This window comes from Notechis scutatus, chromosome 8 (assembly GCF_049901735.1).
Source record: "Notechis scutatus isolate UNSWTSFEM ecotype Mainland chromosome 8, rNotScu1.2, whole genome shotgun sequence".
Taxonomy (NCBI): domain Eukaryota; kingdom Metazoa; phylum Chordata; class Lepidosauria; order Squamata; family Elapidae; genus Notechis; species Notechis scutatus.
In genome coordinates this window covers 19,592,284-19,620,192 of record NC_142016.1, presented here as the reverse complement: position 1 = coordinate 19,620,192, position 27,909 = coordinate 19,592,284, and the positions used below count along the sequence as shown (strand labels likewise).

At 39.2% G+C, this 27,909-nt stretch overlaps 2 protein-coding genes and 1 long non-coding RNA gene across 16 annotated transcripts in view; 1 reads left to right on the top strand and 2 right to left on the bottom strand.

Moving 5' to 3' along the window:
- The window catches only part of LOC148129931 (uncharacterized), a 46,381-nt gene extending 25,522 nt beyond the window's left edge, over window positions 1–20,859 (bottom strand). For 2 of the 8 annotated variants that reach the window (XM_087970988.1, XM_087970996.1), the window contains exon 1: window positions 20,735–20,848. In XM_087970988.1, coding sequence (XP_087827114.1) covers window positions 20,735–20,785 — 51 coding nt within the window. In that variant the 5' untranslated portion in view covers window positions 20,786–20,848. Of the gene's footprint in view, window positions 1–20,734 lie in introns of all 8 variants that reach the window. The other 6 variants (XM_087970987.1, XM_087970991.1, XM_087970995.1 and 3 more) reach the window with 6 other exon arrangements.
- LOC148129932 (uncharacterized) lies at window positions 472–20,341 on the bottom strand. The gene is made up of 14 exons (XM_087970379.1): window positions 20,327–20,341; window positions 19,383–19,415; window positions 19,004–19,033; window positions 17,302–17,334; window positions 15,241–15,276; window positions 13,362–13,397; window positions 12,187–12,225; window positions 8,063–8,131; window positions 7,609–7,647; window positions 6,601–6,636; window positions 4,870–4,905; window positions 3,691–3,729; window positions 2,635–2,700; window positions 472–1,392 (listed from the first exon to the last, which is right to left on the bottom strand). The coding sequence occupies exons 1-14, from the start codon at window positions 20,339–20,341 to the stop codon at window positions 1,339–1,341; spliced, it is 561 nt and encodes a 186-aa protein (XP_087826505.1). The 3' UTR covers window positions 472–1,338.
- Window positions 20,860–22,746: 1,887 nt separating the features above from the next.
- The window catches only part of LOC113425922 (uncharacterized), a 169,035-nt gene continuing 163,872 nt past the window's right edge, over window positions 22,747–27,909 (top strand). For 2 of the 7 annotated variants that reach the window (XR_015750509.1, XR_015750512.1), the window contains exons 1-2: window positions 22,747–24,674; window positions 25,863–25,883. This is a non-coding gene — a long non-coding RNA (uncharacterized LOC113425922). The remainder of the gene's footprint in view (window positions 24,675–25,862; window positions 25,884–27,909) is intronic. The other 5 variants (XR_015750507.1, XR_015750506.1, XR_015750511.1 and 2 more) reach the window with 3 other exon arrangements.

Here is a 27,909-nt window from a genome sequence, read left to right as displayed (position 1 = left end):
TTCAAAAGGCAGTGACCTAAGCAGGAATGGGGACTTCTAATTGTTAGCCATGTGCCACCAGTGCTCTGCAACCCACATCAATCATTCCCTGTATTATTCAAACAAAATGGCCTTGGTATGCATAGAAGACATGTTTGCAAAGGGTGTGATGGCTCTCTATTCCTGGCTGTCTACAAGTTCATTCTCCTCAACATTTCTTATAACATCCAAATTCCTACTAGAATTGCTCCTGGAAGGTCAAGAGATGTTTTAGGGAATTGAGTCTCAAAAGAATGTCTATGGTTACATAAAGGAAATGGGTGACATCAAATCCATATTGACTTACTCCTAACATACTACCAAGTCCACCTCCGCCACCCTGCAAGAAGGAGAAAATAAGACCATCATGGATTATGAATGCTTTTGAAACTACATTGTCACAGTTCACATTTTGACACAGGTAAGAACCTGGGCCTCTGTACTTTAATGAAATAAAATGGGGCTCTTTGGAAGCTAAATGTGGGTCAAAAGGCAGTGGCTTAAGCAGGAATGGGAGCTTCTAATTATAAGCCATGTGTCATCGGTGTTCTGCAACCTACATCAATCACTCCCTGTATTATTAAAACAAAATGAGCCTTGGTACACACAGAAGTTATGTTTGCAAAGGGTGTGATGGCTCTCTATTCCTGGCTGTCTACAAGTTCATCCTTTCAACATTCTTTACAATATCCAAATTCCTAGTAGAATTGTTCCTGAATTTTCAGAAGATACTTTGGGAGGGGGGGTTGAATCTCAAGAGGATGGTTGTGATTGTATACACAAAAAATAACAGAAAATATAATGCAAATATGAGACATTAGATATATGTTGCTGACTTACTCCAAGATTATTCATTCCTCCACCACCACCACCATTTTGCTAAAAGAAGAAAATAAGTCACTCTGAATTATGGATACAAGATAAGGAGCTTGAACACCCTGATGATGTAAATACAATAACATGCATGCTCTGGTCTCATTCCATCAATTGTGAAGTTATTTCCCTGGTGACACAATTCACCATAACTCAATAGATACCATCATCCAAATTTGATCTCTTGCCATCTTGCCATCTGTGGTGAGAGCCAAATCCCACCTTTGCTTCTCAGTCCACTGGGGGGAATCTTCACCCCAATATGGCTGCTGCATCTATTAAGGGTTCAGTTATTTTAAAGATAAAATAAATACCAAATGCTTTAGCTCAGGTTACTGTAATTATGCTCTCCCGAGTCTGGAGATACTTTTGGTGTTCGGAGGAAGAAAGATCAAAGAGCTGCTTGTTCAGATCAAAGAAGAATATGAAACAGAAGAATGGCAGAAACTAAACAAAACTACTTACCCTCTTTCCACCTGTACCACCACCAGTGAACATAGCCTAAAAGGGAAACAAAAGGATACTTCCATAATTATTTTGTGGCAGTGTATGCTATCAGCATTTAGCTGGGTCAGGTCTGGGCCACTGCAATTTCTTCAAATCAATAGCGTGCCCTGGATGGCCAAAAGGGTATTGATGAAAGAGGAACAAATACAGCAGAACTATTATCCAAGGAAATGCTTTTAAATTGCTGGTGGGCAGGGCAGACTCAACCAGAGGTGAGTAATGGGAGCTCACTCAGTCCTGCAATGCTTCCAGGGCAGGCCATTTCTGGTTGGCAGGTTCAGTGTTATTAAGCCACCATGCCACTCTGCGATTGCCCCAAGCTCTTCATAGCTTTCCAGAAGATTAAAAAAAGCTTATTCTGGGAAGCCTGCTGGATCCTAGGGCAAAGGTGTTTCATAGGGCCCAGGTTACTATGAAAAATGCATTCTAGGTCCCGCCATTTGAAGTCATCGTCATCATTCTAGCCATTGTCTATCAACTGCAGTATGAAGGACTCCTCCATATGTTCCCAACCAATATGGTCTTGAACTTTCCTTTGCCAATTGGGCACGCAATACTTGCTGATGTTGTCAATCCATCTTGTTTTAGGTCTCTTTTGTGCATGCTTTTTATCAACTGGGATCCATTCTATGACTGCCTTGATCCACCTGCCCTCCGTTCTTCTTGTTACGTGATCGGCCCATTTCAATTTCAATTCTTCTACTCTTTTGATGATATCCCAATACTTTTTGATGATATCATAAATCCTTATGATATCATTTGAAGTATGAACTTCAAATCCCAGAACTCTCCAACCAGTAAGTGTGGAACTGAGTTTTGCATATCTAAAGATTAGTTTGAAAAACTAGTTAATCATCTAGTTTGAGAAACATTTCACTAAATGGCAATCTTCATGGGAAGAGGGCTTAAAGCATACCTGCTTTATCCAATCTGATAGAATGGGCACATACCTTTAAGAAAAGTACAAATATTTATGGAATTTCCTGCCCTCTTCTTTTAAGCCTTTCTTCTAAGCCCAAGAAAAGACTGGGGAGGCCAGAATCTTTCAAATTCTGAGAAATAGTCATAACAATGCACTTCTTTAAATATTACAGTTTCCTGCTAGAATTGTTCAGAAATGTCTGTAAGACCCTGGAAGGAGGGAGGAGCCTCAAAAGAACTACTGTGATTACATCTAAGAAGGATAACGTATAAAACCTAGAAAAAATGAAAGAAGGTAAGTGCATATCTACTTACAATCAGACTACCCATATTGCCACCATTAGATCTCATCAGAATAGGTAATATCTTTTTTCCGACTTTCTATAAGGAAAACAAAAATTATCCTCTTTATGGATTCCTTTGTAAGTTATGCTAATGCATGATATAAGCATCTGTGTGGGTTTTGCCTGAGCCACCACAGTTCATTAAAACAAAATAATGATCCCTTGAGAGTCACAAAAAATATTAACAGATTAACAGAGTTGGAAGGGATCTTGTAGGTCATCTAGTCCAATCCCCCACCCAAGCAGGAAACCCTACACCATTTCTGACAAATGGCAGTCCAATCTCTTCTTGAAAGTCTCAAGTGATGAAGCTCCCACAACTTCCAAAGGCAACTTCTGTTCCATTGGTTGATTGTTCTCAGTGTCAGAAAATTTCTCCTTATTTCCAGGTTAATATTGATATGAAAGGCCTCATATCACCAGAGTAGACACATAAAGCCACATCAACCTTTTGAGGTAAATAAAAGTCAAGGAAAGCTGTGGGCAGATATTCCAGGAAAACCACTATAATGTTGATGGGTATATTAACAGAATCTTGAAAGCCTATCCAAACCTTCACCATTCTTTTTCAAGGACAACAAAGTCAAGCTGGTTTTCCAAAATATACTGTATTCTGATAAAAATTAATTCTGGAAAGGCAAATGAGGAAAGACACATTACTAGCAAAATTGGAACTGACAGAAGGACCATCTGAGCCAACAATTTACCATTTTGTGGGGAGAAAAACCACAAGCAGGGAAAAGTTATTTTGGAGAAACCCTCCCCATCCAAAAAGTGTCCCTTGGAGATAGTCCAAAATACAAGCTTCTTCTTTTGCTGTTTAGGGGTACCATCACTCCAATTTGGAAGTTGGTGTAGAGTTATAGAAGGCATTATAAGCTGGTTTAAAAAAGAAAGTGGATTGTTTCTGCTCTGGAGGCTCTGAAGATGCTTTCTGGGAGATATGGAATAACAAAAAGGATGTTTTATTGCATGCAAGAAGACTATTACTCCAACAAAGGAAGTAAAATGAACAAAATCTACTTACCATTAATTCAATAATATTAGGTGGACCTGAACCCATTTTCTGCAAGGGAAACAAAAGGTATAACTTTCATTTTGAAATGATGTCACACATGATTTCTCTAAGAATGCCACCACTTCCATGTTTGATGTCATATGTGCAAATTGCTTCGTTCTACAAATGAGATACACACTTTTCTTAACAGAATAGGGACTGACATGGATGAATTATGTTCTGAAACACTTCATTACATTCCCTTTTTCCAAAAAAACAGAATGATGTGACAGAATGTGACGTAACTCTGTGCCATGCCAAATCAAGTTGGATCGTGAGCAAGTCAGGAAGATGTAAAAGTGATTATTACCAGATGAGATGATTCTACAGAGAACTAGGTTTAAAAAGGTTTAAAAATATGGGCCTGGAGGAACCATAGAGGATATTATGGTAAATGGAATGGTGTGTTAGTACGTATTGTAGTACTGTGCTCCTGAAAGGTAGATCATCAGAGACTTATGATGATACTGAAATCATGATATTTGTGGCATGATATCATAACAAAAAACCTGCAAGTATCTATCTACTTACGTCCAGGGATGGGATTCTATAGCACCGGTTGTTACAATTCTGCGCAGTTTGGAGAACCGGCAAATCGCACCACTGGTTGACCCCTCCCCTCCCCACATGCCCCTCCCTATCCCCCCAGTCACTCCTTATCTTGCATGCACACCATCCAACTTGCCTGCATTGTGCCTTCACCTAATTTTTGGTAAGTTGTATTTTTCCTTTTTTTCTCCCCGATGATCAGCTGTTCTGACTATCAGCTGTGCCACGCAATTTAGATTAGCTAGAAAGCAGGAAATTGTCGGGTTTCTTGCTTTCTAGTTAATCTAAATTGCTGTTGTACTGCTTTGCCTTCGCGTAGGAGGCTTCCCTGAGGCCCAGTCAGGGGTGGTATTCAGGGGGTTGAAGGCAAAATCCTGTTGGGCAAACATCACCCCAATTTGGCAATTGGTCTTTTTCTTAAATAAATAATTTGTTTTAGAAAGGTAAAGTGAAGTAGATGAAATGTTTTGGTTCTGTTTATGCTCTGGGGACTCTGGAGATGCTTTCTGGGAGGTGTAGAATCACAAAAGAGATACTTCATTGAATGCAATAAGAATATCACTCAACACAAAGTCAGAAAATGAAGAAAGAGCTACTAACCATTAATATGTTAAGGTCATCTGGGTCCAAAGCATTCTGCAATGGAAAGAAGCACATCAAATTATATTCTGACATGAAAACATCCAGGATCTCTCTATCCATTCAACTACTTCCATCTTAATATATCATATGCACGAATTTCTTTTTTTTGCCCACCCCCCCTTAGAAAATGCACATGTCTTATCACATCAGGGAGTGCTTAATCCAAAGCATTTTTTTTTCCTATTCACTGTTCTGAGGTTTCTTTTTTTCATTTCCTTTCTTTTTTACAATTTTCTTCCACATTCACAAAATCAAAATGTACATTGAAAAAACTAAACAATAAGGGTTGTATCTATGCATGAACAGATAAGATGATTGCTAAGAAAAGAGGAGCTTTAACAGCCATGGCATTTGCGGATCAACACTTATTTGAAAATATTGTCCTAGATGTCCATATTTTATACCTAAATCTAGATTCACTAGATCCGTGATGGAGAACCTATGGCGCACATGCCACAAGTGGCACGCAGAGCCACTTGTGCCGGCATGCGAGCTGCAGGCAAACTTACCTCACTGGGCATGCACACGCCTCACAGCTGATTTTCGGCCAGTTTGAGGCCTTTTTCAGCTTCCCAAAGGCTTGAGGAAGACTTCTGCAGGCTTCGCAGGCCAAAAACTAGCCCCATTTTGCTACTTCCTGTTTTTCCAAAAATACCAGAAGTGATGAAACAGGGCTAGTTTCCGGTCTGCAAAGCCTGCAGAAGCCTTTCTCAAGCCTTTGGGAGGCCAAAAAAGGCCTCAAACCGGCTGAAAATCAGATGTGAGGCGCAGTGCAGGTAAGGAGGCGGCGGGTGTGAGTATTACGTGCGCATGTGTAGGGGGCGTGAGGGGGCATGCATTGCCTTCTGGGTGCTGGCACGTGAGTACACACGTGAAAGCGTGCGCATAATTTTTGGCACAGGAGCACAAAAAGGTTAGCCACCACTGCACTAGATTCATTTCACCTATACATGTAAGATATCCTTGTGATGGAATGGGTTTTTTTTTTTTACTCCGCTTGTTAGAAATTCTATATATAGCCCTACAGAACAGACAGTGGGTGTGCACACGCATGTGCATGCGCACGCACACACACACACACACACACACACGTGCGTGTGTGTGTGCTGAATACTGATGTAGTTGTTCAAAAATACATGAATGCTCTATTCCAACACCTTCACATAATGCCTCTCTCTTCTATGCCATCTGCCTCCTTCTCTCCAACTAAATTCAAACGTGGACATATATTAAATATGCAGATTTGTGTCTCTACCTATATATGCTCTACTTCATTTTCAGTGTAGCTATGTCAAGAAAAAGGACTATTGAAATCTCATAAGAGTATTTTATTTCCCCTTTCAACTCCTACCAGAATATCCTCTTAGGTTCAGAGCATTTGCTAATCAGAAAAAGGTTCCACAAGATTTAGACCACCCTGAATTTTAAAGCCTTATTCAACCCACTCCTACCCATCAAAGTTTGGACTGTTTGACTCATTCTTTTTAAAGAATGAGATGACCATCATAGCTTTCATCATAAAATAACTTTCCTCCTAAGTATATAACATGGGTATACTGTATCTCACTGCTTTGCATAGAAATACTAAATTTGGGTGGTCTTGGAGTAAATCCCAAAAAAGGCTGCTTCATCACATGCAAGAAAGATATTTCATATAGAAAAGAGAGAAGATGATGAAAGAGTACTTACTATCATGTCAATCATATCTTCCTCCTTCATTTGATTCTACAATAGAAATAAATAAATGGCATCAACTCTATTCTCATATCACACCATATATGAATTTTCCAACTGTATTATTTCTGCCATTTTATGTATCATAAAAAATAATAATTCCTCAGATAGAAAACATATATTACTTATTACAGCAGGAAGTGACTTGGGACCAAAAATTAATTAATTAATTAATAGAATTCTGCGGCCCCTTTTCTTTCTCTTTTCAATATTTTTCCACATTCACACAACCACAAGATGCACAGAGAAACCTAAATCAAAATCTTTATGTAGAATGTATGCACGAACACAAAATAAGGTTTCAGAGAGGTCTTTTAATATACAGTACATGTCTTTTTGAGTGAAAGCTCTTCCAGGAATATGCACTGCAGACCTTCATTTCATATGCGAACCTAGAGTTAGGCTTTTTACCTAACCATGTCAATAAAAATCCCAGTAGCTGAACTGATACAACATATGAAACTTAGATATTTATAATCTGGATTAGATTTTTATATATCGTTGTGTGGTTTATTGAGTTGGGTTATTTCACCATTTTTGCATTTAATGTATTATGCAAACTATAGAAAGAGGATTGAATTAGTAGCCAGGATATATGATTTCCATTAATAATACTAAGTAGCTAAGTAAGTAAACTTTGGATTTATGAAATATTTTGGATCATTTGAAAAATCTCTCTTTCTGGGTTTGCCAGATGTCCCAATCAAATAAATCCTGAAAAGGAGGTGAGGAAATCTATCCTACTAGCAAAATTGCATTTGATGCAGGAAATATTTATTTCATTTATTAAGTTTGTTTTCTGCCCATCTTGCCATAAGGAGTAGGGACAAAAACTACTACTAGACCAATGTTTCTCTGAAGATGCTTTAAGTGTTGGGTGAAGAAAAATATAAGAAACGCTTATTCAAAGACAAGAAGAATATTGAAGAAAGAAATGGAAGAAAATAAATCAAAGATACTTACTACCATAGTGGCCATAGGACCCTCTGGGACGAATGCTTTCTACAAAGGAAACAAAGAAGCTCAGTTCTATTCTGGCAAAATAAATATCACTAAATATAACTATGCCATCACAAGGAGTGGTGCTGTGGCCTAGAGGGGAAGCTCTCGCCTCACAATCAGGAGGCAGATATTTTTCTTTCTCTGGGCACACTGAGATTATATCTGCTGAACAAAACTTCGCATTGGCGACAGGAAGGTCATCCGGCCATTAAACATTCCACTCAGTTGCCCAGACTCCACCCCCTGCAAGGGATTATGGGATAATTAAAAGAAGATAATGATAATTATACCATCACAGATGAAATGTCTGTAGATCCTTTGAAGGGAGAGAGGCTCAAGAGAGCTACTGTGGTTACATTTAAGGAGGATAACAGACAAAGAGCACATGAGAGAACTTCAGTGTGTATGTACTTACAACCAATGCACACAATGCTTTACCACCATTAAATGTCTTCATACAGTTTATCACACTAGGTATCATGTCCTACAAGGAAAGAGAAAAGGCATTATTCTTTTTTCTTGACTCCTTCATAACCACATTGTACCAGGGCATGATATAAACATCTGTGTGGGCTTTGCCCGGACCACTGAAATCTATTAACATACACTGGTGAGCCCTTGAGAGCCAGGGAGATGTGAATGTCCTCACATCACCAAAGATGGATTTAGTAGCAGAAGCTTGACATCTTATCCAAAGCAGAGGTGGTATTGAGCAGGTTCTGACCAGTTCTGGAGAACTGGTAGCGGAAATTTTGAGTAGTTTGAGTAGTTTGGAGCAAATACTACCTCTGCCTGGAGATTTTAGAGTATCCTTCCCCTGCCATGCCCACCAAGCCACACCCACAGAGCCAGTAGTAAAAAAAATTTGAATCCCACCACTGATCCAAAGCCTTCATTATACTCTTTAAAGGACAAGGACAACAAAGTCAAGGTTGTCAAGAAACATCCTTCATTTTGAATGAAGGAACAGTTCAAAACTTTAAGGCTGCTCAAGGATTTTATCATATTGTAAATCAACACCCATTACCTATTCCAAAATATTTACAATCTGCTTTTCCAAACAAGCTGAGCCCTCCTACGTCAAACATTTCCCCCAGGGAATTTACAAAGTGTCTTGATCACACATACAATAAAATGAAATGTGTTAGGGTTAGGAGACAAAATTATGTGGTTATAACAGCTATAACTTATCAGTCCACCTAGACCCATATTGTAGGGGCATGTGAGCCCAGGCAAACTTACCTCATTGTGCATATGCGCACCTCCCAGCTGGCTCAAATGGGCTGAAAATCAGCTAGGAGGTGCAGTGCGCATGTGCAGGGAGAGTGGGGGGCACGCATTGCCTTCTGGGTGCTGGCGCACACGCAATTTTTGGCACAGGAGCCCAAACATTAGCCACCACTGACCTAGAGAGTGTTCCTTAACCATGGCAACTTTAAGATATGGGCATAATACCAGATGGTTATGATAAAGGGACCACATATTTAGTTTTACATATACTGACAGCAGCAAGGATTAGCTTCACAAGATACTGGAAAAATGAGAACACCCCGCCAGATGAGGAGGTAATTCAGAAAATTTTAGACTGTGCTGAAAGGAACTTTAAAAATAAATAAATAAATGTGTCTTCGTGCCAAAGACACAGAATGCTATTCAGTATGGAATAGCTTCTGTGAGTGGTTAGAGACAAAAGGTAGAAATTAGAGGAAGAAAGATGATGAATGTATCTAAAATAGAGATGGTATATAATTATAAACATTATAATTACTAAAAATGTAAATAAGTTAATATAAAAAGAAATTTAGTTAAAAGTACTTGGTGATATTATTACTAGTATAATGTGTTGTTATTAGTATATATTAGTATTGCTATCACTACATGTGTTAATATTTAATGTGGTATTCTTTATGGTTTTCTCTTTTTCTCTGTCTTGTAAACAGCATACCCTGACTATCCACTGTATTCAAAACTGTTTATGAACAAAATTATATTTAAAAAAAAAAGATATGTGTGGATTTCAACTGCCATAATTCCCCAGCCACATGCTAGCTGGTAAATTTCGGGAACTGAAACCTAGTGTCAACTCATTCAAGCAGATGCCAGTGACGTGGCAGTGGGAGCAGTGTTACTCCAAAGAAACAACCAAGGAAGCCTACAGCCCTGCATCTACCCCTCCCGCAAGCTCACAGACACAGAGAAGTGATGGCCTGCATGGGAAAAAGAGGCTTTCAGGATGAGATGCACAATGCAAACCTGGCGCCACCTGCTGGAAGAAGGGGGAAGATACCATTTGAAGTCTGGACCAACCATCAAAATCTGGAAGCCCTTAGGACCCGGCGAAAACTATCACCCAAATAAGTCCATTCAATACTTCAACTGATTTGACTTCATGCTAAAACAGGCAGGGCGACCCATCGAGGAACAGATCCGTGAATTCAGGAGAATTAGTTGGAAACTACCCCTTTTGCCTGAGTGGATGCTGGTTCATTTTTTTAGAACAAGCCTGGACAAGTTTGGCTCGAGACTCATGATTTAATTTAATTAAACTGGAATCCTGACACCTAGAGGATCTAGTACTGTAAGCTATGCAAACCAACAAGTGAATAAGAACTCTCTTTGCTCAATATGCATAAGACTTCCCTGTCATGATAAGCTACTTTCCAATTCAGTTTCACATCGCTCACCTTTCCACCTTATTTATTTATTTATTTATTGCGTTTGATAATATATATAAGTATAAACATGATTATTAATACATGAAATAGATACCTTCTGCTCCTCCACCAATATTTCCTCCTGTTCTCTTGCTCTACTAATTTGCTACAAGAACTAAAATGTAGGGAGAAACATAAAGTGGACAATGACCAAAAAAGGAAGACTAGATAGGAAAAGGTGATAAGATTCCAACTTGAAAATCTGTACAACCAACCATAATAATAACATTGCCAACACCAGCTAAAGAACTGGCAACTGTAGTTATATAAAATATAAGTAAGGACTGTGGAAATGATGCACAAAAGACTTGTAACCAACCAATACACTGTATGTAATTGAAGATGGTTTTATGTTTTGTCTATGTATGTTTGTTTAAAAAAATTAAAAAAAATTAAAAAAGAACTGGCAACTGTGATTTCACATTGTTTTGTACAATGATAATGATATGATAATTTATTACACTTATGTGCTGCTTGACTCCCAGAGTGTTTGGGCAGTTGGTATGAATCTATTAGGTGTCTCAGGATTTAACATATCTATCATAATTTATGGGATATTCTGATCATGGGTTGCAAGACAATTTCTGGGTTAAAAGTCCTAGATAGACCCTGTGGAGTTCTTGGTTGGTTGCTTGATTGCAGAAATTTCAATACCCTATTACAGGGGTGTCAAACTCATGGCCCATGGGCCAGATGCATCATGTGCTGGCCACCCCCACCTCCGGTTTAGCAAAGGGGAAAAAAGTTCTCATACATCATAGATACAAACTCAAAGTTAACCGCACCAAACTTGATTGCAGGAAATACGACTTCAGCAATAGAGTGGTCAATGTCTGGAATACTCTACCTGACTCTGTAGTTTCTTCCCCAAACCCCAAAAACTTTAACCTTAGACTGTCTACTATTGACCTCACCCCTTTCCTAAGAGGTCTGTAGGGGGCGTGCATAAGCGCACCAACGTGCCTACCATCCCTGTCCTATTGTTTCTCTTATTCTTCTTTTATTTTTCTTATATGTACCCATTTCATGTATTCACAACTATGTATACACTTATACTTATTATCTTGTAAACAATTGGCAAATCAAATAAATAAATAAAAAATAAAAATAAAAAATCATGTGACAATGACGTGACGGTGTGAGTTTGACACCCCTGCCCTATTAGAATATCATCAGTGCAAGGCCACAATGAATAACAAATACTGTATATACTTGCCCTATCACAGTTGATCCACAAGAGATACAATTTCAAAAAGTATAGTGTGGTGTGGTGTGGTGTAGCGTAGCGTAAAATAGGATAGGATAGGATAGTGTGACAAAAAGAGATGCTGTCTTGAGCTATATGAAAACAAACAGAGTCAATAGTAGTGATTTCTGACATTCCCTGCTGGTGTCCCATAAGAAACGTCAATGAGAAAGCTGGCAGGAAATCAGAAGTTGCAATCATATGAGGTTATTTCTTAATGGTCCTTGTTTAAGGACAGCAAAAAGAACTGCTGTTGTTAAGCAATATGATTATGTACCTCCTGCTTTATGACTCCATTGCTTAGCAACAGAGTTCCTGGTCCAAATTGCTGTCATAATGTAATTTCATTGGCCCCGCCTCACTTTAGGGCACTTTGCTCTACCAGAGTGCAGGCAGTTGGTATATTTTTAATGGATAAAGCAGTGCCTGAAGCTGCTTTATCAGCACTAACCCTTCATTCTCCGGGCACAATGGGGATGATTGCTGAGGGTGGAAGTGGAATCACTAAAGGGGTACCTGATCACATACAGGAAGAATATTTCGCAAGGAAAGTCATAGGAAGAGCAAAGAGGTACTCACTGCTAATTCTTCAAATGAACACTTCTTCTCCGCGCACTCCTGCAGAGGAAGCAAAAGCTATTATCTCTATTCTGACGTAACATCACGTATGACTTCTGCAACCAGGTTCTGCAGCATAGGGTGGGCAGCTATACAAACCTTTGAATTTTTTTTTAAAAAAAACCTAGCCACATCATTTCTATCATCTCCGATGTCATATGCATGGAGGGCTTCATTCTATACGTGAGATATATGCATTTCTTATCAGAACAGGGATGGGGAGGGCCAAAAAGGCACAGATGGGTGATTTGTGTTCTGAAACACTTTTATTGCATTCTCTTTCCAATATTCTTCCACTTTCATACAATGGAATTCTGCAACAGAGAAATCCAATGGAATAATACTTGTATTAAATTCATGCCTCAAAAGATAAGATGCTTTCTGACCAAAAAAAAGAAAAAGTCCGTTGAGCAGATATTTAATAGAAAGAGCAGCTGGGGTTTAAGCTGATTGGGAACCTGGCATTAAATCACTACATTCCATATTTGTCGTCCTGGACTTATGACTGGTGACTTAGTGAATGTTCAGAGTTGTTTTGTATCATTTGAACAATTCCTGTTTCTAGCTTCCACAGCACTGCCTGGTAAAACAGATTCTGGAAAGGGAGATGATGTCAACTCATAAAACATTCCTATGCCTGTTTTAGTAGTTGCCATAAAAAGGGGCGGGGAGGAAGGAAATCTGGAAGAGAAGTGTAGCAGTTTGAAAGCGAAAGTACATTCCAACTCTTATCTTTAAAAGATTGTAACTAAAATGTCAGAGTTGTCTTCATACAGGACAGTGTCAGTGTGTCGCCTCTAATAAATCCTTTGAAGTTTGGTGAAGTTTGGCTCGAGAATCATTATTTAATTACAGCGATTGCTGGAATCCTGACATCATCTTACCAACAAAACTGCATTTGGGCCACACAGTTGAGTTCCACCAATAAATTACAGGAATATAAAGAAACTGTCTCTTCCTCAATGCAAAACTGTTCTTTGGAGGCAGTTCTAAAAAGGCCTTATCCACATATACAATCAAATAAAGGCATGAGTTTTGGTTTGGGGTGAGTGGTGTTATAACCTGTGGATACTTCATTGCAGGCAAGAACTATATTACTCAAAACAAAGAGACAGTATGAAGGAAGAGCTACTTACCATTGCTTGAGCCAAATATTTTTCATCCAAATTACTCTAGAATGAAAACAAGAATGTCAAATTCTATTCTAATGGAAGGTACCCAGAAGGTTTCCATCTGTGTCATTATTACCATATTGTGTACATGAATTGCTCCTTGAGGAAACTTAGGAAACAGATGGTTTCTCATTACGATAAAAAGTGCTTAGTCTAAAAAACAAATTTGAATTAACGGTATTCTGATATTTCTTTTTTGTTTTCTTTATCTTCTTCCACATTCATGGAAGTATAATATGCATCAAGAATCCTGAGGAATAATGGTTGTACTCTATTCATCAGCATACAAAATGATTGCTTAGAAAACAGTAGCTTTACTAAACATGGCATTGGGGATAACAGCTTTTGAGAATATTGCGCTATATGTCAATACTAGCTCTATACCCTTGTTTCGCTACGAAACTATGTGATCGCACTTAGTTTTGGGGGAGGGAAATAAGGGGGGGGGGAATTCTGCCTCTGCCTACCAGCATCCATCGATGGCTAGCATCCTGTCAGTGAGAGAGTTGAGGGCTGTTTGGAAACTGAAACAGTATCTGCTGTGTGAGCAAGAAGGAGACAGCAAGGAGCCTGGGTGTGGCTTAGCTCAACTGTTCTGTACTAAAGCTGCTTGGTGCTGTGAAACTAAAACTGAAACTGAAACTCCTCTCCTCTGCTTGTGTTTTGCATTTGGAACATATTTTTTTTCAGGTGGGGAGGGGGAGTAGGACTCCTTAGCATCAGAGCATGTTAATAATAATATAGGAAATACTAATGCTCTGATGGTCATTTTGAAAAATCCTTTCTTCGTGAGCATCTAGAAGCCAAGAGGAACATACGTGCCAAATTTCAAATTTGTAGGCTTTACAGTTCTGGAGATTTTGTGGTGATGTGTGTGTGGTATTTTGCTTTTATATATATACTGTTAAGGTGACCAACTTTTTACAATGAAAAGGAGGACACAAATAAATTGTAGAAAAAAACCAAAGCCACTTGCGCATGGCGCACTCTTGCGTGCAGCACATTCTCTCAAAACAATTCTTCTGTATGGAGCACATGCGTCTCTTAATCACATCTCGTCGCACTGTACCGAGCCTTGATGAATCGTCATGTTAAATACAAATACATCACATCACATACAATGGATTGGATCGGCATTGATCAAATACGGAGATTTACAGATTAGTCTTCAAATATCAAAAAGGAGGACGTGTAGGAGGACACTTTTTGAGGGAGGACAGAACTTAAAAAAGGAGGACTGTCCTCCCTAAAGGAGGATGGTTGGTCACCTTAATACTGTAGATTTTAAAATATGGATTTACTGTAGTTAATAACACCTATAGAAATACAACATCATTATGATGGAATATTATTGTTTTTTAATTCTATTACACTTACTCCCTCTCTCTTTTATCATCTCTGCTTTTCTTCCTCCAGATAATTTCAAATATGAAAATATATTCATTGTGAAATATGCAGATTTGTGTTTCTACCTATACACACTCTACTTGATTTTCAGTGTAGCCATATGAGCAAAAGGGGATATTGGAATCCCACAAAAACATCTCATTTCTATAATTCTGTAGCATTCTGTAAATGCTACAAGAACATCAGCTCAAATTCAGAGGATTTTTCTGGACAGTTAAAAGTCCCAAAAGTATTTAGACCATCCTGAATCCTAAACCCCTTATTTAAGTACTGAACACAGCCCCACTTAACCTTCCCAAACTTGGGAATGGCTGGAGGCAACATTTATCTAAGAATGAGTATCATAGCTTTAATCATAAAAGTTAATTATCCTCCTAAATATAAAAGCTGGATATATTTCAATATTTATACCGGAGCTGCTAAATTAAGGGCTTACCATTAAATGCATTAAACCTTCATCACCAAGTGCTGCCTACAAAGGAAAGAAAGGTATTATCTCTATACTCATATAATAATATATATCACTTCTCCAATGATCTACAATAAAAATAAATTCCTTCTTCATATTAGAAAGGATTGGTTCTTTAATAGACATGTCTCTTGGGTAAAATCTGTTCTGGGAATATGCAGTAAATGTTTTCATTTCATAGGTGAATTCATGCTAATGAAGTCATGCTAATATGTTACCTGCCAATAACAATTCAAACAGCTGCATTGGTACAACATCCCAGACTTGGATACTCAGTTTGATTTTTATACATTGTTTTGTGGTTTACTGAATTGGGGGAGCACACATTATTTCATCATTTTAGCATTTAATGCACTATACAAACTACAGAAAGAGGGTTGAATTAGTAGCCAGGATATGTGCTTTGCATGACCATACTCATACTAAGAAGCTAACTAAGTAAATTTGAGAAAGACTTTGACTTCATGAAATATTTTTGGATCATTTGAAAAATCTCTAGGAGTGGTGCGATGGCCTAGAGGTGGAGCTCTTGCCTCACAATCAGGAGGCTGTGAGTTCGATCCTAGGTAGAGACAGATATTTCTCCCTCTGGGCACAGTGAGAATCTATCTGCTGAACAAAATTCCGCATTGGTGACAGGAAGGGCATCCGGCCATTAAAAGACTCTGCTAGCTCCATTCAATTGCCAAGACTCCACCCCAAAAGGGATGATGGAGTCATTAAATGAAGATGATTTGAAAAATCTGTTTCTGGGTTGCAAACATGTCCCAATAAACTAAGCCCAGGAAAATTGCATCTGATATAAAGAGTATTTATTTTGTTTATTCAATTGGTTTGGCATCATCTCGCCACAAGGAGATAAGTCACAATATGGATAGAAACTATCATTAACCCAATGTTTCTCAACCTCAGCAACTTTAAGCTATATAGACTTTAACTTCCAGAAGTTTCCAGCAGGGTTCCTTCTTTCCAATAACGTTTTTTGATTGGTTGGGGAATTCTGGGAGTTGAAATTCACACATCTTAAAAGTTGCTGAGGTCAGAAACACTTCACTAGAGGCCTCCTGTCTTTGCAAAAAGGTTCAAAACAGCTCTGCTAAGGCATAGCAATAGCATTTAGGCTTATACACCACCCCATAGTGCTTTACAGCACTCTCTGGGAGGTTTATAATATAATGATTATTTGCATAATTGCCCCCAATAATCTGGATCTTCCTTTTACCAATCTGACTGCCAGCTGATTGCAATTTGTCAGTTTGAATCTCACCAGGCTCAAAGTTGACTCAGCCTTCCATCCTTCCGAGGTTGGTAAAATGAGGACCCAGATGGTTGGGGGCAATAGGCTGACTCTGTAAACCACTTAGAGAGGGCTATGAAGTACTGTGAAGCAGTATATAAATCTAAGTGTGATTGCTATTATGGAATGCTGGGATTCATGATTCCTGTGGGAGTGAAATTTGGGGAAGTTGTAGCCTCCACACCTTCCAACTACTTCCTAGAAAACCATAGAGAGTAAGGTGCAAGGGCCTATTCCTGCCCTCTTTCCCACCTCCCTCTGGCCCCTACATCTAATCTAGTTTACAGGCTAGAGGCCATTGGCTGCTTTGCAATCGACTCTGAAGTTTGAAAAATCTTAATAGTGATGGCTGCTGAGGGAGAGTCAAGGGAGGACTTGATGCCTGCTGGTGAAGGGGGCCTAGTGAGATGGGATTGGCTAGGGGTCTCCAGCAGTCAACAGATGACTTCTCTTCCTACCTGGAAGAAGGGGGGCATTGGAACATGCTGAAATGGGGAGTGGGCCAGGATACAATTCTCCTTACAGCCTGTGGCTCCCTTTGTAATATTTTTCTGGAGGGAAGTTGAGTCTGTTTTATTTAAAAATGAAAGAGCTAAATTTGATGGCAGAATCTGTGAATTGGTGTTTTGTGTGCATGTGTAGAAATAAAAATCCATGGGTTGATGAAACTGAATAATCAAGGACTGAGATTGCCTAAGGAAAGAGCATGAAATAAACAAAGAACTACTTACCATAACTTTTCCCATCATGTTGTCATTGTCTGTCTACAAGGGGAAAAAAAGGGTATCCATTTCAACCCGCTTTGGAAAACTTAATAGGATATGATCTTGTTGCAAAGCTACCAATAGAATTACAAAGTTCTACTAAAATTTCAAAAGAAGCAATGAATGCAGTAATATCTTTTTTTACTGCCATAACTGAAAAAATGATGAATTACAATTAGAATGTGTCAAAGGTGACCTGCCACAACATTTTGGATGACCCACCAGAGTTCACCAACATCAGATAACAACTTTTGTCAAAAGCACGTCTGATTCTCGCAGGATTTTTGGAGGCAGTGGTGGCCACAGAAAAATGGGGTGTGCTTCCACATGGCCTTCAGACTGACCAGAAACTACATAACAGAGTCATGCATTCACACAGTCTCCAGTGCCTCAAAAAATCACACGAGAACAGGGAAAGTTTTCCAGTGGTTTTTGGAGGCTGCAGAGGCTAAGAAAGAGCATTCTTCAAGCAGGTCTTGTACATCCCGGAGCAGCCTCAGGTAGCCTTGGGGAAAGGCATGAAGTGGCTTGGGGGGACGGCAATGGTTCCAGGCCTCTACTTCAGGTGAGCCTCTGGGCTGCCTCCAAGTGCCATTATTCATGGTAGCCCAGATGCATTAGTGTGAGCAGGGGAGGTACAGAATTGCTTCTCTTTTGTTCAGGACAGGGAGTGACATGCCAGCAGAATCAAGGCAGGCATTTTCTAAATTTTTGACAGGCCCAGCCATCACAAAAGTGCTCTTTCCTAATCCAAAAAGAAAAGTAAAACTAAATAAACATGGAGGGGCCCAGTGATGAGAGGAAAAAAAGTCATCAAGACTTTACTGTTATTCTATTATTATTACTATTACTATTACTATTACTATTATTATTATTATTATTATTATTATTATTATTATTATTATTATTATTATTATTATTTTGTTTTAGCTCCTAAACCAAATATTCATGGGGTTGCTCCAGTTCTGGTTGCCCTCCAAGGTTATCTGAGATATTCTGTTGATTCTCCCTTGGCATCCTGGGTTGCATGATAGCTGCTCCGTCATCTATTTCTGCTCATCTTTCCTGCTTTGCCAAAGGGAATTGCATCCCACTAAAACTATGTCTGCTTCTCAGGATTCTCAGGCAGGTGCTAACTTTATAGGCCACTATTAGAATTAGAATAGACCATTATTGAGCAATGATATCATGGAAAAACTTCTTGCAGACTATTCTGGGTTGGGTGATTAATACCAACTTATGTCTCTGGAACTACTGTGTTTCCTTGAAAATATGACCTATTCTGAAAATAAGCCCTAGCTTGATTTTTATGTATGTGCCTAATATAAGCCCTACCCCCCAAAATAAGCCCTGCTTAAGTGGCACCAGCATGATGCACCCCACAGCGGCTGGCTACAAGCGGTTGCAGAAGAAGTCAGGTAGCAGCGCAAGAGATGTCAGGACATCGGAGATCTGGCTGTGATGGTTCTAAGCTGAGCATGTAAAGTATCCCCTGAAAATAAGGCCTGGTGCTTACTTTGGGTCCCAAAAGAAAATAAGACCCAGTCTTATTTTTGAGTATGTAACACAGTAGATGCGACAGTGAGCTTTTTTTGGAGAAAAGGCAACATATACATTCTCCGAAAGTGGAAAAAGGATCAGGACAACCAGCATGATGTAACGGACATACCTGAGTCTCTGTATCACTGCCATCATTAACCTGGCCAAAAAGAAAGAAAGAAAACTTCTTTACTCTTGCATCTTAGATATGCCATTTATGATTATTGGCTTTTTACTTCAGCCATTTGCTCTTCTTCTCTCCTTATTTGGCAAAAGGAATTGGGTCTCACAAAAAGTATCCTCAGGTGGATGTTATCTTCATGGACTACCAATTTATCAACATTACCATACAGGAACTTGTTACAGATTATTCTGGACTGGTTGATTTATACCAACATTTTTCTCTGAACCTAAATGAGACTATGAACTCTTTTTAGACAAAAGGGAGTATATACATGCCCTCAAAGGGGCAAAACATCAGGACATCTAGCATGATGTAATTTACTTACTGTAGATTCTGCATCATCATTATCCGTGTTATCCTGAAAAAGAAAACAAGAAAATTTCCTTATTATTCCATCTTAGGTAGGAATTTTCAAATTACTAGTTTTCTCATAGTCATTTACCCATTTGCAAACCCGAGAGAAATTTTTTTTGCTAAAAAGGAAAATGCAATAGAAAGAATGCATGTGATTTATTTGCTTGCTCAGTCTCAGATAGATATCTTGGGCAATTTCAGGTTTCCCTTCTTTCTTCTTAAAATATGCCTGTAACAGAAAACCTTTCTGATACAAACATCTTGTATGCCTTCATTCAGATGTGGCCTGGCCTAAAAATGCAGGAGATGTTTAATACCAATGTGTCCCTTGTGAAATAACTTTCATCACAACATATATTTCTATCTCTGCTACATCCTATTCCTATCAACAACTATGCCAATCAGAGTCACTGCAGGATAAAAACCATAAGAAGGAATATGGCCTCCCACAACACTGCAGCTCTTCTTCCAAGCATTGGCTTAAAATTTTTGTTGATGTAGCCAAGCACATATACAGATATCTTAGGGGACAATGAACCTGTGAATTTTGCTCTATCCCTTATTTATATTTATGCTCTGTAGGGGATGTAGCAGCTAAGTGGTTGAGATGCTGAGTTTTAAACTGTTAAAGGTCCATAGCTCAGCAGTCTGAGATCCAAGTGCCACAAGACATAAGTTATCCCAGCTGCTGCCAACCTAGCAGTTCAATAGTATGTACATGCAAGTAGATGAACAGGTACCACATATAAGCATGTGGGAAGGTAATAACCTTCTGTGTTTTGCTGTATGCTCTGTGCTGCAGAGTAAAGTCATTCTGGTCACAACACTGACTCTTTGCCTTAAGAAACAGAGATGAGCATTGCCCCCTAAGGTCAATCATGACTAGCAGAGTGAAACCTGCAGGGGAACCTTTACCTTATTTTTATTCATGTCAAAAACTCTTTCTATACCTTGCATAGTTAAAATTTCTTTTCAATTAAAGAAATGTTCAGCCTTCTGCATTGGTCCAACTCAGTAGATCCAACAAGAGGTTCCACAAGAGGTTATCTCTTACTCTCATGTGTATGTGAACACTGAGAATTCTAATGCAGAAAACAGGATACCAACCTGAATTCAGAACTTCTGATACACTTGAATTCTTGTTGATTAAAACTCAAAGTTTTACTCAAACTTTAAGTACTCAAAGCTCTCTGCTGTATTTTTAAACCCCTTCATGAAGAAATGTGCAAATTAAACCATGGGGACAAGCTCGGTATGCTTACTCACTTCACCTGCAAGCACACCAGCTACAAGGCTATTGTAGGCCACAAAAGTTTGCCTTACCGTCTGTGTAGAAAGCGTAAAGGTCAATGCAAAGATTAAAAGGAGACGCATCTTCTCGATGCTCTTCAGCTCTTCTGCTCCTTGCTGTTCTCCTAAAAGACTTTATTCAGCTCCACTGCCACGTTTTAATATCTTAATCTACAAGCTTCATTGCGCAAACTCAATGCTTCTTATTGTTATATGATGTACAAGGAAGCATTGAGCTTCCATTGCGTCATGCACAATTACTCCATCATCCATGTTCAAATTGAAGCTAAAAGGCAGAGGTTGTATCCACAGTAAAGTCCTAACCCAACGGAAGACGTTCTCAAACTCTTTTTCTAAGGAGTACCAGAGATGTGCTGCATAAATCCAGATAATCACTTAAATGGCAGCACAGAATTGGAATTGGTCCAGGGATTATCCAATCTTAAAGCCAAATCTGATACCCTTCCATTTTATTGCACACATCTCTTTGGGACCTTCTTTCTGGTGGCAACATAAGCAGGGAATTATCTCCCATCTAGCTAGAAATCAGGAGAAAATATCCTCTCAAAGTTCTCTGTAGAAAATGATAAAGAATAGTTACACTGATCACCAACAGGCATTTCATGACCAAATTCAACGTATTTAGGGTTTTTAAGACACATAGTAGCCCGACATTATGGGTTTTATGTTTACTGATGACTCTTTGGCAGTTTCTTGATGGGGTGTTGTTTACTTGACTGTTGGTCTGATGTTAACCATGGATTAACTGATTAGGTTGCTGATTCCTGGTGGAGAGGTGGCTGGAGTCTTTTTGCTCTCTTTTGGGCTGCTTGATTGTCTCTTTTGCATAGTCTATAAACATTGTTAATGCCTACGTGTCCATTGACGGTTGCCAAAAAGCCATCAGTAAACAGCCCAACCAAAGAATTTCTAAGACCATCCTTACCCACACAGAGAGGTAAGTCACCAAAATATAAAATGACAGCAAACAGCACTCCTTACTAGAACTGATGATATTACTTAGTTAGGGTAATGAAACATCTGCAAGAAAACAAGCAAGCTCTAAGAGCACCAAGCACACACACACACCCATTTCAACCCTGAGCTGCAAATATTCTCCTTTGTTGGTTCTTGACCTTCTTTGAAACTGCTTTTCTTCTTATAAATGTTTCATCATCTTCCAACCCTATTGCTCTATCTTCTATTATTGAGTGCTCTAAGATAGTTCACCCAGACTACAACTTATAGTTTTCTCAGCAAGTATATGGAAGTTATTTGCCATTGCCATTTTCCAAAATGTGTCAATCTATTATTGGTGATCCAAAGAGGTAATCCAGACAAAACACACAACCAGAAGTACTACTTCCATCTTGGTTGTCAAGTTACATGAACAGTATCTTACAGGACTGAAAGTACTTTTCCATTCGTTTCCTTTTACTCTCTGAAAAAGCAGAGAAGTTACAGCCTCTACCCCTCACAGCTTTAACTTCAAACTGTCTACCATGGACCTCACCTCATTTTTATTTTTATTTTTGTAAATTTTATTTGAGTTTTCACAAAGAGAAAAAAAATACAAATAAAACATCTTTTTTGAAAGCAGCATAATCCCGGGTTACATTTCTTCGTACAGACACAAATTCAGGTTCATGCTCATTTTTATATTCTATTCCATATCTTATTATTATTTTACATTTTCTGCATAGCTTCTCCCATCTTTTAATTGTCTCAATTTTATTTTAATTATCTCATCTCAATTCAAATCATTGTATTTATATTTTTTTGTCTGTCCTGTTTCAATTATCTATTATCTTTTCTCATTAAACAAAATTTCTCCTGTAGTTACTGATTGGAGTATGACGCCTTTATATCTTTTCCCTAAAGTTGTAACATTCAATATAATACATAACTTCCATTTGGATTCTGTTTGGTACATTCTTAAAATACACACTGTATTCTTAAAAAAAGAAAAAATATATAAATGTATATAATTAAAACAACATTCCACTCCAATTCAATTGGTTGGCAGGAACTGGGGGCAGAATCTTTCTGTCAATGAACCCAGAATCTTAACCACTAGGCCATTAAGGAATTATTAATAAGCATATCTTTGCAAGTTGACATTTATGAGTAACATTATTTTAGTACACAATTTTATTACAGGAAATAATCTTGTTCATTCTGCTTCATCTTGGTCCTTTTAAAGTATTTTCTGGGACTTTCATATTCTCTTTTATCATATGATAGCATCCAGCAACTTAAACCACTACCTATCCTGTTCCGTTGTTGAAAGGGACTTCACAATTCTGCACTTTAGAAACCAGGGAGATAAACAGCAGCATAAAATAAAGTTGTCATCAATGTCCTTCCATAGAAAATTGACGCACAACAATATAAATTCTAGATGCTGATACTTCCTTGTCACTTGAAGATCTTTCCCAAAATATGTCATTTGTTATGGAATGGTGGTCAGGATCATTAGCAATAAAGGGAAGAGGACTTGCCCAGAGAAGCTGATATAAATGTGAGAAGGTGTGAAGAAAAATATCAGAATGTAGAAAATAGGCAAATTAGAAGGACATGCAACCTATGCCAATTGATGAGCTACTTCTCCAGAATCTTGGAACTTCTGTTGCCTAGTATGATAATGAAATCTCTGCTATCCACAAACCTGCTTAGGAAAACTCCAACAATGCAGCCTGCAGCCTGAGCTTCACGTATGTGTTACCATCAGCAAATCCCAATGTGCTAGAAAGTTTTGTTTGTACAATTATTATTATTATTTGCTAGATTGGAGGATCTTAAAACATGAAAAACAATATTAATTCTCAGATTATTAATTTGCTAATATGGACAGGTGCCTGGATCACCACACCCTTATTTCCTTAATTGTGCTGTTCCTAAATCATGCTGTTCCCTATGGGGTCAACATCTAATCCACTCTAGGCTCCCCTTGAGGAATATTTCTTCCAAAAAGGTGAAGACTTTCACAGCTCCCGATTTGTGCTTTGTTCCTTGTGTCAAAACCCTGATTGTTTTGATTCATTGATCTTTTCCAAATAGCTTTATGTAAGATGTTGCTCTTTCCATTAGATGCCATTTTATAGTTCTTTATCAGAGGTTGGGTCACTTTTGCAAACAAGACGATAATCCTTTCTGAGACACTTCCAAGAGTAGCAAAAGTCCTTTTGATGGAAATCATTGTGGTGGCCTTAATTGATAGGGTTGATAAAATGTTAAGAACACAAAAAATATCTAATACTGACAACATCATCAAGATAAGGATGAGTGACTTAAGATAAGGATGAGACTCCCATGATGTGTTTACAGCTGCTTTACTCTTTGCCAACAGAGGGTATATAGTTTCCAAATGGACACCAAACCAGAATATGAAAAAAAATAAATAGCAAAACTTGCACATAGATGTAGCAAAAAAAAACTGGATTAAGAAAAAGGACAGATTTCAGATATTGTGGCACCTCTTTTAAATTTACTAACTCGGAACTGACAAGATGTAGTTATAGTAGTCAACCTGCCTTACCATCTCTTTCTGACATTAGCTGATCCAAACTCATCAACCCAAAGCACCCATGTCATTATTATTAGCAGGTCTCTCACCTTCCAGATTCCACGCTACAATGTAATTATCAATGTGTAAATTTTGGAAGTCTAGAAATTTTCTTGATTGTTCAAAGGCTCCCTTATCTAGTGGTGACCTGAACTGGCATGATGGTGAGGATAACTATATCTGATGACCTTTACTTATCAAAATGTCTTTTATTCAACCACTTCCTCCTTTGACAATAGGGCCATTGCTTTTGACTCATTGAAGCAATACCAGGTGAAGTATAAATAACTTACAAAACCAGCATCGTCAGGAGAACTCACTATTTGGAAGAGCAAAGAGTAGAAGAGAGGCAAGATGTTCCGTCCATTTCTTGCTTGTTTTTTTGTGTTGGCCTTTGGACAACTTCTGGTAAGAGGGGATCTGTTTAGGGTGTTGGACGTAGTTACTTACACAAGTAATCAGGGGTGGGCTTCAAAAAATTTAGTAACCGGTTCTCTGCCCTGTAGCTGGATGGGCATGACCATGGTGGGCGCGGCTTAGTTGGCCTCCTGCACCACCCTGGGGTGTGTGTGAGTTTTCATCCTCCCTGGGCTACGGAGGCTTTCCTCGAGCTTCCGGAAGGGCGAAAATGGCCTCCCCAGGCTCTGGAGGCTCTGGGGAGTCCGGAAACAGACCTGTTTCCAGCCTTGCGGAACTTCCAGGAGGCCCATTTTTCACCTTCCCTGTGCTCCAAATGCTTTATTTGAGACTCCAGAAGGCCCCTTTCCCCCCTCTCCGGTCTCTGGAGGCTCTCTGAAGGCTGGAAACGGCCCCATTTCCAGACTTCTGGAGTCTCCAGGAGGCCCATTTTTCACCTTCCCTGAGCCTCTGCGCAGGCCCTGCACTTACCTGGGATCCAAAACGGGGCTGCGTGGAGACTCCTGGGATGGGTGGGGCAGGGTGGGCAACTACCGGATCGGCGAACCAGATGTAAAATTAACATCTGGTTTGCCCGAACCAGTGAGCACCACTAGCAGCCCCAACCCTGCAAGTAACTCTGAAATCATCTCTCCTTATTGTTTCATCCTGCTTTCCTCTCATTCTTTGGAGGAGATCTTGTCATCATTTCAGTACCAATATAATTGCCACATTTCCCCACTATATTTGCACATTGCTTATATCTGCAATTATCTGCAAGAGTGGAGGAGATAGAAATGGAGAAATGTCAGATTTGTGTCTAAACACCCCAGGACAGTCATTCCAGGAGAAGTGTAAAGTTACACCTTAGATACCAAGGAAATGTAATGCTTAGCAAAATTGCTAATATCTCCATTTGGGCATCTCTTGGAATAAAAGGGGGCTCACATTTGAATTGCAAAAATACACAGTTGTTCAAGGTACCCTTTTTTGTTTTTATTACAACCGTTTTGAATTTTTATTTAATGAATCAACAATTGGTTGGTTAAGGTCTCTTTTTCAGCACTGAAAATAAATGTGTATGTTTAAATATGAAAATGAATACCATAGCCTTATTTTGTTTTACATTTCTCCTTCCCTTTCTGTTTGTCTTTCTCCTCTTCATTGTTTTGTTAATTATCATGGTCTTTTTTCTTTCAGGTGGTCCAGGCCCTAAAGCTGGTAAGCACTCCACGTTTCCAACATTTGTATGCCATATCTTCCATCCATAGAGATCCATCAGATTCATATTTGCAGAGCCACAGTTTTGCTAGTGTCCCTTTTTAATGTAATTATATCAAAGTTTGAAACATAGTGATGATGATTATCTATCCATATATGGCAGAACCAAGTCCCCAATTCTAATCTAATATTAAAAAAAAAAAAATAACCAGACACAGCAATATCCACCAGTATGCCTGGTGATAAATTAGTACACAGATAACAAAATAAAATTTGTTCATAAGGACCCCAAATCATGGTTAGGTCTTCCTTCCTTCCTTCCTTCCTTCTTCCCTCCCTCCCTCCCTATTTTTTCTATATTTACATATATATCAGTTGAATAGCTATTGTACATTATCATATGGAAAAATAAGGTTTCGGAGAGAGTGTGTGTGTATGCATTGAATTTACTTTAGATGTAGATGAGAGAGAGATAAAGAGAGAGAATGATAAATGATAGATAGATATAGATACCCTGTTTCTCCAACAATACGGCCTCCCAAAGGAAATCCAGCATGTTTTATAGGCATGAAATGAAATAAGCCCTCCCCCAAATTAAGGCCTATATTAAAACATGCAATGGGGGCTTGCAGATACTTTGTTGCACACCGGATATGGTGCTGCCTGCGTTGACCCGATGGGGCCACCAGCATCAACATCCAGCCGGCCCGCCGCAAGATGCAAGGGAATTAAGTCACCTGAAAAGGCTAGCCATTTTTGCTCAAAAAAATAAGACCGCCTATTATATGAGAAACACGGTAGATAGATAGATAGATAGATAGATAGATAGATAGATAGATAGATAGATAGATAGATAGATAGATAGATAGATAGATAATACATACATAGATAGCAGAGAGATGATAGATGACAGATAGATGATTGATAGATGAAAGATGATAGATAGATGATTGATAGATGATAGATAGATGATAGATAGATAGATAGATAGATAGATAAATCCTCATAATCACTATTACTTCACTTTCTTCAATGAGCTCTTCTAGGAATTTGCTAAATGATAAAAAGGTTGTCTTGCCCGTATCCACTATAGACTCCCTCCAGTGGTGGAATTCAATTTTTTTTTAATACCAGTTCTGTGGGCATGGCTTGGTGGGCGTAGGTTGGTGGACATGGCTTGGTGGGCATGGCTTGGTGGGCATGGTTTGATGGGCATGGCAGGGGAAGGATACTGTAAAATCTTCATCCCCACCCCATTCCAGAGGAAGGATACTGCAAAATCCCCATTCCCTCCCCACCCCACTAGCCTGCTTTCCAGCTCCGTTCTCCTGTGCAGGGCAACCAAAGAAGACCCAGCCAATCAGCTGGGACTCGGAAGGCGGAGAAGAGATGGGGGCGGGGTCAGTCAGAGGTGGTATTTGCCAGTTCTCTGAACTACTCAACATTTCCTCTACCGGTTCTCCAGAACTGGTCAGAAGCTACTGAATTTCGTTCAGGCCGGCATCAGGGTTGTGTTTGACCTTGGTGGGGGATGGGGGGCATGGCCAGGGGGGCATGGCCAGCTCGACATCAGTTGTGTCAGGGGTGCCTGTGGTGGCCCGAATACTCTGCCCTTGAAAACAGGCTCCCGAGCACCGTTTTCTGCTGTGACATCCTCCTACAACCCTCTGCCAGTGAAAACGGAGGTTTGGAGGGCCACCCATGGCCCTCATGAGTTCCATTTTCAACTGCAATGACCTCCTGCAACCCTCTGCTAGCAAAAACAGAGCTCTCCGTGGCCCTCCCAAACTGTGTTTTCACTGGCAGAGGCACCACAGCCAATCCTTTACTGTTTCCAGGGCAGCCCTGCAGGCCAGAACTAAGCACCCCTTGGGCCAGATCCGGCCCTTGGGCCTTGAGTTTGACACCCCTGCTCTAAAGTAAATTCAAGATTTCACTCCAATGAGGAGAATTTCTCCAGCAATCTCTTTCCCTTTGAAAGGATTTGGAAAAAGAAAACATCTTTCTTCCAAAGTGATAGAGGGAA